At 48.8% G+C, this 16,601-nt stretch overlaps 1 protein-coding gene across 2 annotated transcripts in view; it reads right to left on the bottom strand.

Annotated features, from left to right (window-relative positions):
• The window catches only part of MDGA2 (MAM domain containing glycosylphosphatidylinositol anchor 2), a 231,845-nt gene that overhangs the window by 154,265 nt on the left and 60,979 nt on the right, over window positions 1-16,601 (bottom strand). For both annotated transcript variants that reach the window (XM_032110643.1, XM_032110644.1), the window contains exon 2: window positions 5,280-5,419. In XM_032110643.1, coding sequence (XP_031966534.1) covers window positions 5,280-5,419 — 140 coding nt within the window. The remainder of the gene's footprint in view (window positions 1-5,279; window positions 5,420-16,601) is intronic.

Here is a 16,601-nt window from a genome sequence, read left to right on the forward strand (position 1 = left end):
ATAAGAATCCTTATCAAGTGCTGATGCAGCCGAGGGAAGGGGGGTGTGGGGTCCCTCACACAGGAGCAGCTGTTTTCCCACCCCAGTCCGCGGCTCCTCGGAGCAGTAATTGGAGCCTTGTTAGGAAAATTGATGCTGATTCCATCTGACACTCCTCAGTTCACGGGAAGACTTTACAAATGTTCACTGAGCACCTGACAAAATCCAGCCTGACTCATGACTAAATTAGCCTGGATTTTATGCTGGAAAAAACCCCTTCCTGAATGTTTGACTGGATAAAGCTCCCATTTAGCAAGGAAAAATGTTTCCATCCTGCTCCAGCACAAAAAGAAATCTGTGATTAAGCTTTACATGATGTTTGTGCTGCTCTGAGGAGTTTATTTGATGTTTTCTCCCTCGAGTGCAGCACCTGAATTCACACCTTGGCAGAGCTCTGCACAGCCAGGCAGGGCTCGCTCCAAAATGTGCCAAAAATCCGGGACAGGAATCACACAGTCCACAGGGAGGGACAGCATGGAGTAAGAAACTCTGGGAGCTGCACCAGAATCTTTGGGAATGAGCCACCGGTGCCTCTGAGCACGTCCTGGGCTCTAATCCTGGGTGTCAGCACTGCGTTGTGTGAGGAACTGAAGTTGAACTCCACACACACTCTGGGACTCACCAACATTCATTCCAGTGGATCGGCTCATTCCATCCATCTATTTGGAGCAGGGAAAAATCAGGAGAAAAAAATCAGGGAAAAAATCCTGATCAGGAATGGTCTTCGAATCCCAGAATGGTTTGGGTTGGAAGTGATCTTAAATCCCATCCCATTCCACTCCCTGCCATGGGCAGGGACACCTTCCACCATCCCAGGTTTTCCAAATCTCATCCAACCTGGCCTTGGGTTTCTCCAGGTTTTTTTATTTCTTTTCCTACTGTCATTTCTAAAGGAAAATCTTAAAAGTCCAAGGAAGAGGTGCTGCTGATTTGGGCTCTGCGGGGCTGGAGTGACATTCCCAGTCTCTCAGAACCTTGGCTTTTCCCTGGCAAGGATGGATGTTCCTGTTCCAAAGGTGCCCAGATTTCCCCAACCCATTGATTTTCCTTATGAATCCTCCCTAATGTGAAAACTTTCCTCCCTTCTGCTTCCCTGGAGAGACTCTGCCTTGGTTTGGGAACCCAGACATCCCATCGCACAGGAAAGTCTGGGTCATGTCTCAACAGAGGCCTCCTCATCCCACCTAATCCTTCCCATTAAAACCGTGGAGTTGTTAAGGTTGGAAAAGCCCTCCAAGATCATCAGGTCCAAGAGAAGGATCCAGGGAGAGCTCCGAGCCCCTTGCAGGGCCTAACAGGGCTCCAGGAGAGCTGGAGAGGGACTGGGGACAAGGCATGGAGGGACAGGACACTGGGAATGGCTTTAAGGTGAAGGAAGATAGATTTAAATGGAATATTGGGAAGGAATTGCTGGCTGGGAGGGTGGGGAGGGGCTGGGCTGGAATTGCCAGAGCAGCTGGGGCTGCCCCTGGATCCCTGGCAGTGCCCAAGGCCAGGCTGGACACTGGGGCTGGGAGCAGCCTGGGACAGTGGGAGGTGTCCCTGCCCACCGAAGGGCTGGCACTGGATGGGCTTTAAGTTCCTTCCCATCCAAACCATTCCAGGATTCCAGGAATTCCGTATTTCTGCATATATACATTTATATATAGATATGAGATTCAAGGTCTCTCCCGACCCCAACCACTCCCTGCTCTGTGTCCCTTAGGTCACTCCCTTTGGCCACCCCAATTCCCAGCAGGAAGGATGTGTTTTTTCAGGCCCACATTCCCCCTGGAGCAACATTTCTTCTGGCTCTGCTCTGGGCTCACAATCCCAGGAATCTCCAAGGGGTGCAGGTCCTGCTGCCTCAGTAGCATCAGCACAGCACCCAACTCCTACAAGTGGGAAGAAAACACAACCAAACAGAGGCAGGGAGAAATTCCAGGGCTCCTAAAAGCAGATCCTCCCCTGCTTTACTTCCCAGGAGAACCACAGATCCACCACGCTCTTCACACCCCACCGGCACCGAGTGCACGCCTGGATTTTTCCGGGAGAAAGGGATGTGGCCTGATAGCAGTGCCTGGGAGAAGGGTGGCGGGAGGATGTGAGGAGGAGGTGGAATCTCGTTAAGATGTGTTGCAACCTCAAAATAGGATAAATCCCGGAGTGTGCATCTTCCAGATGGTTGGGATGACGTGTGGCACTGGCAGCTGCTGCTTCCCAACACTCGGGAAGGGACAGGGGACAAGGGTGGGGAGGCAGCACCTGGAAGAGGGAGGGACACGATGGGCGGGACAGAGGCCACCCTGCAGCACAGTGAGGGACTGGGGGAGGACTTGGGAACTGCCGTCCATCAACTCCGCACGTTTTGCTGCTTGGAATGTGCCATTCCCACACGGATAATGTCACCCGAGGTGGGACAGCGCTTTGAGGAGAAACACTGGAAAAGTCACGCCCAGAGGAAAGAAATCCCCAAGGAAGGGGAGGTTGTATTGGCAAACAAGGGCTTTATAAACTTATGGAATCATTGAGGTTGGAAAAGCCATCCAAGATCAAGTCCAACCATTCCCAGCACTTCCAGGGTCACCCCATATCCCCACGTGCCACATCCACATGGATTTTAAATCCCCCAGGGACAGGGACTCCACCACTGCCCCAGGGGAACCTTCTCCAAGAAGAAATTTCCCATCATGTCCAACCTGAACCTCCCCTGGCACAACTTGAGGCCATTTCCCATTGCTACTTGGTGAAAAAAAAAGCCTGGATACAACCTCCTGTCAGGAATTTCTCATTCATCCTTCAGTGGAAAACCAGGAATACAAAATCCCAGCCAACCCTGGCTCGTCAGATGCTTCTCCCTCTGCTCCCCATGATCCAAATGTCATTCCTCACTTTGGAAAGTCACAGTCTTTGCTTCCAATGGCTGGACCTGCCAGCACAGGTGAGAATTCCCAAGGAAAATCAGGAAAAGCTACATCCCTACAGGACTGGGCAGGAGATGGTCACCAGTGTGGATAAAATGTCACCTCTTAGCTACTCAAACCAGCAAATCCCACATTTGTGTCCAGGGATAAGTGACCTTTGGATATCCTGGCACATCCCTTGTGGAGCTGGAGAGCGGGCACAGCCCAATCCCTGGATCCTGGATAAAATCTGGGAAAAGGACAGATCCCCAGGTTGATCCTGCTCCAAACTTTGCAGGATTTTATCCAAAAAACCTCTCCTGAGAGCAGCAATTTGTAGAAAGAAGGGGCTGCATTCACCTCACCTGAACGGGGATAAAGCATTGGAAAAACTCTATCCAGGAAAATTTATTTCCATGGCAACTAATGGTGCATTCCAAAGCTGGGAAATCGGGAATAACAAATAATTATCACATGGAACATATCAAAACCATTCCATGGATAACAAGCAGACATTCAAGGAAGTTTTGGGATGTTCAGAGTTTTATATTTAATTAGGAGTGAGGGAAATTTTTTGGGATTAATAGTGGAATTATTTGTAATTCTCCTTCCTTCCAAAAATTCCCACATCCTTATGTTTTTCGTCCCAAAAAACTCAAGACTCCAAGATAATTTAGAGTAGAAATTCCAGAAAATTTCCAGCAGTTTTCAATTGGAAAGTGCAACAACCACTCTGAACAAAGGAATTTCCCTGCCTGGAAATAATCCCAGGGAAAATTTTGGGGCACGTGGTGGGAAAGGCAGCAAAGAGAGCTGAAAAAAATGGGAGGATTTGATAAATCTGAAGATTCGTATTCAAAGGGAGCTCCCCCAGAGTGGAGTCACTGCAATGGTGACTTGGAGCAGATCAGAGACATTCCCAAGCCATCAGATCCCAAAAAACGACATCCATTGATCCCAAAGTTAAAAGAATTAGTGCTGGAAAGACAAAAAGGGATAAATGTGCGCTTTGGTAAAGCAGGAAGGAGGAGTGACAGGAGAGAGGGGGAAAAAATGGAAAATATTCATGGATTTCTCCTCCCAGGCCCGTCACGGGCAGCCTCGAATCCCACAGATTAGAAATCTGTGGGAATGTTTGAAGCTTGGAGTGGAAAATATCCCTGCCCATGGCAGGAGGTGTCACTGTTTGATCTTTAAGCTCCTTTCCAACCCAAACCATTCCATGATTCTGTGATTTTACAGATTCCCAATCCAGCGTTGTTTAATTATTCCAGCATTTAAACCAAAAGGAGTTTCCACGCCAAGAATATTGGAAAATTTGAGGAACGTGGAAGAGTAAAAGCATTCTTGGAATGCACGGTTCCATATTTTATGAGCTCACTCCCCAGCATCTGATCAAACAGCAGCTGGAAAACAATTTCCGTGCAATTTTCCACCCAAATCTGAGAGCATCCTGTGGAAAAATCAGGAAAAAATTGGAATACTGGGAAAAACCAGCCCTAAACCAGCACAGAATAAACTTCCACTTCTTTAGCTTTAAATCTTCTCCTTAAATTGGAAACAATCATGGAATAAACAGGAGAGAAGCAGCAAATCCCTCCTTCCTGGAGGAGTTCACCATCCCAGAGAATTCCCTTCTCCCAGCTCCTGCCTGTCCTTTGTACTTCCAGCAGCAAAGGGTTTCATTCATCGCCTCGGGAAGAAAATCCCTGGTGATTATCCTAATTAAAAATAATTGATTAATGAGGTGCCCTGGCCCAAGGGGTTGGGATGGGGATACACCAAGGATGTGCAGCACGAGCTGCCAACACTCTTGAGCTTGACAAAATTGGGTCAGACCTGGAAAAAGCTGATTTATTTCAAGTTTTAATTCTGTTTTATCCAGCTTCAATGCCAGGGGTTCCATGACATCCCAGATCCAGGTGCACAGGGAGACCTTCCCGAACTCCTGGGTGTTCACTCTTCCAGCCTTCCAGCTGGATTTTGAGGACTAAAACCCCTGGGATGAGAAGATCCCAGATAACAGGACAACTTTAGGGGTTTTTATCCAGCAATTGTCATCCTCATATTTGTTTCCCTCTCTTTTACCAACCTCCATAGATCCAAAACACCCCAGGACCTTAAAGCACAATATTGCTGATTTTAACACCAGATATTCCAAAAAAACCTCAGCTTTCCTGCTGTAGATGTTCCTCTGGACCACCCAACATCCACTCAGCAGCCAGGATGGATCCTCCCACCTGGATCCCATTGGATCTTGCCCAGCCCCCACACTCTTCGATGAAGGTGAACCCGACTCGCAGAGGGTCTGAGGGGGAAAAGGTGTGGTGGGGACAGCCGGGGTGGGCAGGGACTCACCTGTGGCCGGGGGTGGCCGGTGACCAGGCAGGTGAGCTCCAGGGTCTCTCCCTCGCGGATGGTGTAGACCCTCTCGGAGTAGCGCTCCTCCTCGATGTTGCAGGCCAGGCCCGAGTGCACGATCCGCACCGTGGGGGGGGCTGCGAGGGTAGGAGAGAAATGGGATCAGAATCACACGGATCATGGAATTACAGGGTAGTCAGAGTTGGAAAAAACCACAAGGATCAAGTTCAAGTCTTAAGGGAATCAAACTTAAGCTTGGTGTTGTCAACTCCACGATCCAACCAACTGAACCCATCCCAGACCACTCCAATCCTGGGGCTGGCCATGAGCTGGGGGGGCTGCAAGGCCAGCAGAGAAATGGGATGAGAACCACACGGATCATGGGATCACAGGATAGTCCGAGTTGGAAGAAACCCACAAAGATCAAGGCCAGCTCTTGAGGGAATCAAACCCAACCTTGACATTCTCAACTCCGTGATCCAACAAACCAAGCCCATCCCAGACCACTCCACTCCTGGGGCTGGCCCTCAGTGAGAGGGGCTGCAAGGCCAGCAGAGAAATGAGATGAGAATCACACAGCTCATGGAATTACGGGATGTTCCGAGTTGGAAAAAACCCATCAGCATCAAGCCCAACTATTCAGTGAATCAAATGCAACCTCAGCGTTCTCAGCTCCAGGATCCAACCACCTGAGCCCATCTCAGACCACTCCACCCCTGGGGCTGGCCCTGGATGGGAGGGGCTGCGAGGCCAGCAGAGAAATGGGATGAGAACCACCTGGATCATGGGATCACAGGATAGTCAGAATTGGAAGGAACCCACAAGGATCGAGTCCAGCTCTTCAGGGAATTGACCCCATGACTTTGGTGTTCTCAGCTCCATGATCCAACCAACCGAGCCCATCCCAGGCCACCCCACCCCTGGAAGCAGCACTGAGTATCTCCCCCCCACAGATCCTCTTTGTTTACTCAGCACATAGCACCACAAGAGATTTCCACGGTTTTAATTAATCCCTGGCAATTCCCTGAACAAAACCTTCACCACTCCAATTTTTTTCGTTTCCATTTCCAAAATGAACTCGGCGTTATTGTTTTTATTCTATATCTTCCTAAATGCATTATCGCACCTGTTATGCAAATGAAAAGACTTAATTAAAGCAGGGAAATTAAGCAGGAGAAACAGTGGCACTGATGCTGCTGCTTCCTTTCCAAATCCTGTTGCTGTCGGTGGGATCGGGGTTTGGAGCAGGAGTTAAGTTCAGGCAAAACCTTACTTTAATTTCCTTGTAGGTACAACCTGTAGTACAGGAATTACTCAGCCTTACACGTTGTAAGTGTAAGGAAACCACGAGATTCCTGTTATTACACCTGCATAAATCCCAGCTCCCCTTCCACAAGTCTCCAAAGCACATTCCCGGCTCCACGATTTCACTTCTGAACCGTGAAATTCACAGCTATGACAATTTCCAGGGAGTGGATCGATAGGAGAAGGAAACTCATTTACAGTCCCAAATAAAATCACAGAAACTAAATACCACAAGGGATAAAATGGAATTCTGTGGGATTTTAACACCTGGAATGCCATCATTTCTGTTCATCCATGTGATGCCATTGAGCTCCCAGCCCCATTCCCCATGGAAGAGCCCCAAAACTTCTCCCCAAGTCCCTTGCAACAGCTGGATCCCTTTCCTAAGGCTACTTTTCCAGGTCTCTGTGCTGCACATCACATCAATCCTGGTTCTCTGATCATTCTGCAATTCCTCTGCTGAGATCCACATGGTATTCCCTGGATGCGGGGCTCTGGCATCCCGGCAGACCCCCCCTCACCACGGCATTCCTGGTCCAACCCACACACAGCTCCCAGTGGACACAGCCATGGGATCCTGATCGAGATGCCTGGGATTTGGATCAAACCTGCCAATACTTCCAATTTCTAAGCCTGGCTCTCCACAGCCTGGAAAAAATGAGGCTGGAGCCAAAGAGGCAGAAGAGGCAGAGGAGGAGCAGGGAATGGATGTTTCCTCCATAGAAACACAGGATGGTTTGGGTTGGAAGGACCTTCAATCCCATCTCATTCCAACCCAGTGCATTCCATTATCCCAGGTGGCTCCAAGCCCTGTCCAACCTGGTCTTGGACATTTCCAGGGATCCTGGGGCAGCCACAGCTTCTCTGGGAACTCAATTCCAGGGCCTCCCCACCCTCCCAGCCAGGAATTCTTTCCCAAAATCCTATCCAACACCACACTCCGTTTGAAGCCATCATTCCAGCATAGCCTCCAGCAAGCTCTGCTTTTCCAGCCACCACATCCTGAGTTCCAAAGCCCCAAGAGCTTTCCCTCTCCACTCTTTTCCAGAAGGTTCAGCAAAGACCAATCCCTGCTCCAGGTAGTTTTGTGAGCCAAAAGTGCTCCCAAGTTTCAGTTATATCAAGTCCAATGCAATGATCGAATAAAGCTGCTTGGAACAACCTGGGATAGGGGAAGATGTCCCTGCCCATGGCAGGGGTGGAACTGGATGGGGTTTAAGATCCCTTCCAATCCAAACCATTCCAGGATTCCATGATTCCCTAGTCCCATAGATGCAGGAGGCTCTTTCCATGAAACTCCTGTCACTCCTGGAAGGACAGGAATGTCCTTGGTTAGGAGTCGGGGCCATGTGTCCCCTCTGACCTGGAAAGAATCCGTTAATTCCTGTTATGATTATTTTTCCAAGTGGAACAGCAGCACTAATACTCGGTGTGCTGGCTTTTCCCTGGAATTCCTAGGAATGCTGCTCCCCCTCCACACTCCTCACGAGTTCAACATCCTAAGGACATGGAATGCGCTCCTTGTTCTGCCATGTCCGGTCACTGACAGGGCTCTGAGCCACCACTGGGACTTCCATCATCTCCCACACTGCCAATTCCAAAACACGGGAATGCTGAAGCAGAACCACGGAACAGAAAGGTAAGAGAGGGTTCAGCACAGCTCATCAAACTCAGGATCAAATTAGAGGAGTCAGCAACATTATTCCAACATCCTTTTCAATCCATATTCCATTAATATTACATTTTTATTCATGTTATATTCATCTAACTCCCTCCAAATCACAGCTGAAGTGTCCTTCGTTTCAGTGCCTGTGCCACTCTCCTGTAGCCATTAAATTTGGGAAGGAACAGGAAAGGAAAAATGCCCCCCTGGGTGTTATCATCTCCAAGGAAAACACGGCTTTAAGAGGAGATCAAACCAATCACGGGAAATGACAAATTTTTCTTCCTTTAAGTGAAAAGTCTTATGGTTCAGAAGACATCCCGTAATTGTGAAACGTCACCTCCCTCTTTCCTACAGGAATATTCATTCCAGCCCCTTCTGAAAGCTGCTTCCAGGGATTTCATCCATTAAAATAATATAAACTTAGCATTGATTTTGTTTGTGACATTTGAGGAGGATTTGGCTGGTGATTACACACGGAAAACGCTGCGCGGATCCATCCCGGCACCATTCCCAGCAAGGCACAACCTGGAGCAAGGAAAGGTTGTCCAAGGAAAAGACAAACCAACAAATCCAAGCACAACCCCCTCGTTCTGCTGGAAGAGTTGTGTGGCCCCACAAGATTCCCTCTTCCCATGAAAAATGGTAGCAGTTTCCCCTTTCCCTGTCCCCTTACAAAGGTCGTCCTTCTCGGCTGCTCTTTTCCACCAATTCCAAGGTTTAGATGGGATATTGGGAAGTAATTCCTGGCTGGGAAGCTGGAGGGGCCCTGGAATGGATTTCCCAGAGAAGCTGTGGCTGCCCCTGGATCCCTGGAAGTGTCCAAGATCAGGTTGGAGCAACCTGGGATAGGGAAGGTGTGGATTCCAGTGGTGGAACTGGGTGGGCTTTTAAGGTTCCTTCCATCCCAAATCATTCTGGGATTCAATTGCATCCCAAACCATTCTGGGATTCGATTCCATGATCCCTTGGCACAGCTCCTTCCTGGTTAAAAGTTCCACTCCCACACACAGAGATTTGGTCAAGTCCTTGTTGGAAACCAGTTCTTAGGGAATTAAACTCTGACCGACATCAGAACTCAGATCCTGGAATGAATTCCCTTAATCTGAGCAGTTCTAAGATCTTCCTGATTTGTGGAATGTGTAGGATTCCTTAAAGCCTATTTAAAAATACATTTTTTGGGAATTTTTGGAGACATTTTTGGGAAACAGGAGATCCATAATGGACCAGCTGGAAAATGCAGGATGGATTTGCCATGAATCCAGTCCTTCTCCCCTCCTGCAGCCATGAGCTTTCTCCCTGCTCCACATTCTGCATCAGGACCTTTTTCCATGGAAAATTAATTAGCAAGAGTGAAGCCCGCAGTGAATTTCGTGCAGCTCTGCAGCAGAAAAAGGATGAAATAATGGGGTTTTCTGAGGAAAGAGGAGATTTAAAGTCATTGCAGACGTTTGCTACTCTCAGAATTCACTTTTCCCATATTATTCCAGCTCTTAATTCTCCTAAACTGCAAATGGAATGACCAGGAATCTCCAAGGTATTGCCATGGGAATGCACTGCCCTCATCAAGGCAGAATTTGGAGCACTTTACTGCAGCTAATTTGGGATTTGGGGCTATTTTTGCAGCTGGAGGTGAGGCTCAGTCCACAAATAAATGCATTATTGAAACAGCTTTTCTTTATTTCTTCTCTAAGTGGATTTTTCTTTGGGGAAAGTCAAATGTTACCCAAATAGCTTTTATTAAATAAATATCCCACTTATGGAGAAATCCTTCATTTTGGCTGAGACAAAGTTCCAAGTGCCTGAGAGAGGAAACTTCCAGGTGTGACGCTGACCTGATTTAAAACCAGTCGTGCCATTCCTGGATCATTCCTAAATATTTCCCACTTGACACCCATGGGAATATTTGTTGTGCACCTTCCTCTGAGCTGATCCCGAGCCAAACTTTCCCATCAAACAGGACAAAGTCACCTTTTATCCCATTTGGGGCTGATTTTGCCACGTTGCTCAGTATTCCCGCCTATCCCAGTGTTTGTGGAGCTTGGGAAGGCTCCGTGATTGAGGGCACTGCCATCCCAACGCTACCAGATAACCAAATCCCACTGCTGCTTCCCAACACTGCTGCCACAAAATTAGGCCTGACCTAATTTTGACATTACAAAGCTTATCTGTGGTGGATCTGTTGAGTTAGGGCTGCCCTAATGCTGTTTTTTCCAGGAACAGATGGATTTATGGCTTTTTTCCACCCTTTACAACTCCTCGCACTGCCGGGTATTGTTCCTGCTGCTGGGCAGGTGTTAAAAACTGCTGGAGTTCGGAGAGGGATCAGGAAAAGGCCAGGAGATCTCCTCAGACATGGATTTGGGCTGAGATCCTAAAATCATGGAATGGTTCTGGAAGGAACCTTGAAGATCATCCCATTCCCATCCCTTTTCCATGGCAGGGACACCTCCCACTGTCCCAGGCTGCTCCAAGCCCCAATGTCCAGCCTGGCCTTGGGCACTGCCAGGGATCCAGGGGCAGCCCCAGCTGCTCTGGCAATTCCAGCCCAGCCCCTGCCCACCCTCCCAGCCAGCAATTCCCAATTCCCAATCTCCCATCCAGCCCTGCCCTCTGGCACTGGGAAGCCATTCCCTGGCTCCTGTCCCTCCATCCCTTTTCCAAACCCCTCCCCAGCTGATTTCCTTTGGAAGCACTGAGATCCTTCTCCTCCATGCCTGGAAAATCAAGTTTCCCACTCAAACTGGGGCTGTCGCACCCTTCAGTTCACTGCAGGAGCACAAATACAGAATATCCCTTGCAAAACCTCATTTAAAGGGAATTTTCTAGGAAATTCAGAGAGGGAAATAATTCCTAAAAAGCCCAGGAACTTGGTTTCTAGTCTGCTCCAATGATTCAACACCTTCTTATTTACTTTTCACCAGCTTTAATTTGTCCTTAATCATTTATCCTGCAGCCCAAAGCAACCCTGCTGACATTCCAGTCTCTTTGCATCCTGGAGTTGTCCGGGTTGGAAAAACCCTCTGAGCCCATCAAATCCAACAATTCCCAGCACTGCCAAGGCTGCCCCATGGCCCCAAGTGCCACATCCACAGGGATTTGAAATCCCCCCAGGAATGGTGACTTCCTGCCCTGGGCAGCTGTGCCAAGGCTGGGGAACCCTTTCCATGAAGAAATTCCTACAAATATCCAAATTAAACCTCCCTGGCACAGCTTGAGGCCATTTCCTCTTGTCCTATCCTTGGAAGAAGCCACCAATCCCCTCCCTGGATACAATCCCATTTCCGGGAGTTGTGGGAGTAAATAAAACACCAGGAACTCCCTTTTCCTGCTCCACACTCATTCCCTATGGGAATGTTGCCTCTTTTTCCTTCAACTGAGCCACGGACACGTCCCTGCAAGACCAGTTCCTGCCATTTCTGCGGGAGCAAAGGTCTCTCAAAGATCCGTCGCCGCCGGGTCACCCCCGTGTGTCCCTGCCCAGGCAAACAATTAGAGATAATTCCCTTTGTGCTCCCGCAGGAATTTATTTCCTGACTTCCCTCCTGCTCGTTCATTCCCTCATGCAGAGTTCAGCTCCTTCAGCTCCAAGAGAGGAGCTGCTCTTCTCCGTGCCTGCTGCCATGATGGATTTATGGATTTTGGCTGCCACGTTAATTCTCCCAAAAGAAATCCAGGGATTACGCGGGTTCTCTCATTTCCACCAGCACCACGTGTGGGACATTCATGGCAAATAACTTTGGAATTAAAAACTGAATTGCCTGGAGCATCAGCACTGAGAAAATATCCCTCTGGTCTGAGAATTCCAGGCAGGATTCCTGAGGAATTTTAGGATTTTTGTGTGGGTTTTAAGCTGGGTTCTGGTTTTAAGTGAGAATGAAGTCACTGAGACAATGCTTAAATTCTTACTTATGCTTGAAACCCTGAAACTGAGATTTTTTGAGCTTTTCATACTTAAGTAACAACCAGGGAAATTGATTTCCAAATTTCCCAGCCCCTTATTCCAGCAGTTCCAGAGAACCACACTCACAATTCCTTGGTTAATCCACAACACTCCAAGGTCGATCCATCCCTTACACCCAACAAAAAGGGCATTTTCCATTTTTTTCCCACTGATTCGGTGGGAATTGTAGAGACGAGCATAGAGGGAACCCTTCCCACACTCCACTCCCTCCCTGAAGTGCTCCCGGAGCCGTTTGCATCCCACAGATTGCCGGCAGTGGGATCAAGGAATCTACTAAAATAAGACAAGGAATCATCTACCAGGGAGGGCTTGATGGAACCTACACTTGGTTGTTCCTGGCACCACAAAACAGATGACGGTGCCAGACCCTTTTCAGCACCATCGCGGGCTGGCAGCAAACACATCTCACTTATTTGGGAGCACACAGAAAATGTGGAATTTCCCCCCGCTGGAAACGGCAGAGAGGGATGAAAATCAAGCACATTAAAAATCACCTCATCAAAAAGGCTCCTGAATTCTAATTAATTTGTGAAGTTTGGTAAAATCTTTTAGAAATGTATTTTTAATCCATATTTTAATTTTTTTTCTTGTCAGGAAGTGCTGGTGGAGCAGTTCCTGACAGGCAGCACTGAGGACATGGATTTATCCCAAAGGAAAGTGCCCGTACATAAAATGAGGATGAGAGGAAATGGCCTCAAGATGTGCTAGAGGAAGTTTAGATGGGATATTGGGAATGAATTCCTGGCTGGGAGGGCGGGGAGAGGCTGGGATGGGGTTCCCAGAGGAGCTGTGGCTGCCCCTGGATCCCTGGAAGTGTCCAAGGCCAGCAGAAGCTTGAAAAGTTCTCTGGGATTATCCTCTAAGTCCAACCATTTCCCCACTTGGCCTGAGTTCAAGACAGATATTCATGGAATCATGGAATTATTGAGGTTGGAAAAGCCTTCAAAGATCCAAGTCCAACCATTCCCCAGCACTGCCCAGGCCACCACTGCCCCATGGCCCCAAGTGCCACATCCACATGGATTTGAATCTCTGCAGGGATGGGGACTCCACCTTGTACCTGTGCCAGGGCTGGACAACCTAATTAGGGAAGAAATTTTCCCAACTGTCCAATCTAAACCTCACAGAATCCCTGAGGTTGGAAAAGAGCTCCAAGGTCACCGAGTCCCAGCTGTGCCCGATGCCCACCTTGTCCCAGCCCAGAGCTCTGAGTGCCACCTCCAGGAATTCCTGGGACACCTCCAGGGCTGGGCACTCCAAAGCTCCCTGGGCAGCCCCTGCCAAGGCCTGAGCACCCTTTCCATGGGGAAATTCCTGCTGCTGTCCACCCTGAGCCTCCCCTGGCCCAGCCTGAGGCCGTTCCCTCTCCTCCTGTCCCTGTTCCCTGCCAGCAGAGCCCGACCCCCCCGGCTGCCCCCTCCTGTCAGGGACTTGTGCAGAGCCACAAGGTCCCCCCTGAGCCTCCTTTGCTCCAGCCTGAGCCCCTTTCCCAGCTCCCTCAGCCATTCCTGGGGCTCCAGCCCCTTCCCAGCTCCCTCAGCCTCTCCTGGGGCTCCAGACCCTTCCCAGCTCCCTCAGCCTCTCCTGGGGCTCCAGACCCTTCCCAGCTCCCTCAGCCACTCCTCCCATGTTTCACCCTCATCTGCCCAGGAAAAGCCCTAAAAATCCAATTTCTGAGGGTGTCCCAAAGCAGCAGGAAGTGCTGCAGGTGCTACAAAACCCCCCCGTGAATTCCAGCAGCAGGGATAATACCATCCTGACAAAAACCTGTCCTTGTTTGGCTCTGGAACAAAAATTCCACTGACTATGGAATGTATTCCAGTTGAGTTTGCTGCCTGGAAAAAGCACAGTTTAATATTAAAGAGAAAATTTAAAATACAGAACCATCCACGAATGCAAATGAATACGGAAATGCCACTTTGGAATATTAAGCGAAAATGAACAGCTTTTTAAAGCAACCATTTGCAGTTCTTGGGAGACAGCACAGATCTGTCCCAAGGAAAACAAGGAAAACAAATCACTTTTCAGGGAATGAAGTGATTTCTTGAATTAAAGCCGTGTTTCCTGTACTTCGGTGTCTCACACCTCGTTCTCACATCTTTGTTGTCAAACACCGGGTGGAGAAGGAGCTGAATGACTGGAATGTGTTGCCTTTTAAAAGCTGGGAATCTATTGCCTGGATTTTAGGTGTTCCAGGCTCCATCAAAATTTATTTATGGGAATGGATCTTTTGGAGTCATGGAATGGTTTGGATGGGAAGGGACCTTAAAGCCCATTCCACATGCAGGGACACCTCCCACTGTCCCAGGCTGCTCCCAGCCCCAATGTCCAGCCTGGCCTTGGGCACTGCCAGGGATCCAGGGGCAGCCACAGCTGCTCTGGCAGTTCCAGCCCAGGGCTTCACCACCCTCCCAGCCAGCAATTCCTTCCCAAAATCCCATCTAACCCTGCCCTCCACCTCTCCAACCACTTCAGTGCCAGCTGTGCTTTATCAGGGTAACCACGAAGCGTTTTAAGTGCCACATCTGGCACTTAAAATATCATTCCAAGATATTCCAACCACTGGAAAATCTGATTTGCCTTAAAAACTCCCATTTCCTTCGGGCCCTGGCATTGGGAAAAGAGCTGGGGGCTCTGTCAGCCCTGAATCTTTTCCTCCTGTAGAGGAATTCTGGAGCACCGAGCTTGGAATGCTTGGGAGCTTTTTCAGGAAAATTGCACCTGCTCACAGCATATATCATCCCATTCCCAAATTTTGGCCAGCTCAGGCCATGAGGGGAGATAAGCAGAAGTTTTCCTTCATTTTAGTAAATCCCAGGCTGTGCTGGGACAGGAAAGAGCTGCAGAGGAGCTGAGGGCACAGAGATCCTGAGGGCTCCTTGGTGCTTCCATGGTTTCTGTGCCAGCTGCCCACACAACCAACCGTGGATTGTTGGACCAACCCCCCATGGAAGAATTCCACCAGGAATTACGGAGCCCCGTTTCCAGTGTTTCATCCCTCAGGGAGATGCTCTGGGTGATCCAAGCTCTCCTGGCACTGGGAATTGATAACATCCCTCAGTCAATCCCTGCCCTCTCCTTTTTCCTGTGTTTTGATGGATACCAGCTCCCATGGCCATATTTCTCCTGGAAGTGCTGTTAGGACACTCCTTTGTGTCCAACCATTGGAAATCGAAACAATTCCATGAGATTTGGCAGCTGAGCAATTATTGAGGCTCCTCCATCATTGGAGAACATCAATATTAATTAGGAATTGGATTGACACAGAGTCTGGCAGAACCAGAAATCACCTCCCTATGGATCAGATTCCTTGGGAAGCCAAACTAACAGCTCGGTATTGACGTGAACACCTCCAGAGCGGAGTTATCCCTCAGCATTCCATGATTTATTTGGACTGGCATCGATGAGCGATCAACAAATCAATAAAAATTAATGAGGAGAATTAATAAACTCCCACCTGGGCACTCAGACACCGCCAGGTTGGGAGTTATTGTTTTTTTCCAGCTCCTTTCCAGGGGCTGAGGACAGCTCCAATCCTATTAACAGAGGGTAATTAGTCATTAACTTCCATTAGGAAGTCACTGCTTCCATGCAAAATCTGTGGGAGAATGGATGTCACTTCTCCCAGGCAAAATTCCTCACCGAACTCTGCACAGCCCCAAGTTCAGCAGCAGCAATTCCACATCTGATCCCTATCTGGCAGCACTGGCTTCCCAAGGGTTGGGATTGGTGGAGAGGAGCCGCCAGCTCCTCATGGATACGCTCATGGATGCAAGGGAAATACTATCCACCCTATCTCAGCTTTTCCAGAGAAAATCTCTGCTCTGCCGGAATCACCACGAGCTCGGCACGTTCATAAAGCATCAGGGCCAAGATTTAGGAATAAAAAGAGAGAGATAAAGGAAAAAGAGTTTATTCCTTCCATCTTTCCCATCTCCATTCCTAACAAGGCACTCCACGTCCTCCATTCCCAACAAAGAACTGCAAAGCCTCCATTCCCAGCAATGATCTCCACATCCTCCATTCCTAACATGGATCTCCATATCCTCCATTCCTACTAAGGAATTCCACATCCTCCATTCCCAACATGGATCTTCACATCCTCCATTCCTAACAGAGAACTCCATATCCTCCATTCCTACTAAGGAATTCCATATCCTCCATTCCAAACAAGGATCTCCACATCCTCTATTCCCAACAAGGATCTCCACATCCTCCATTCCTAACAGAGAATTCCACACCCTCCCTTCCTACTAAGAAATTCCATATCCTCCATTCCCAACAAGGAATTCCAAAGCCTCCATTCCCAACGAGGATCTCCATATCCTCCATTCCTACTAAGGAATTCCACATCCTCCATTCCCAACATGGATCTTCACATCCTCCA

The sequence above is a fragment of the Corvus moneduloides genome, chromosome 6, assembly GCF_009650955.1.
Source record: "Corvus moneduloides isolate bCorMon1 chromosome 6, bCorMon1.pri, whole genome shotgun sequence".
Taxonomy (NCBI): Eukaryota; Metazoa; Chordata; class Aves; order Passeriformes; family Corvidae; genus Corvus; species Corvus moneduloides.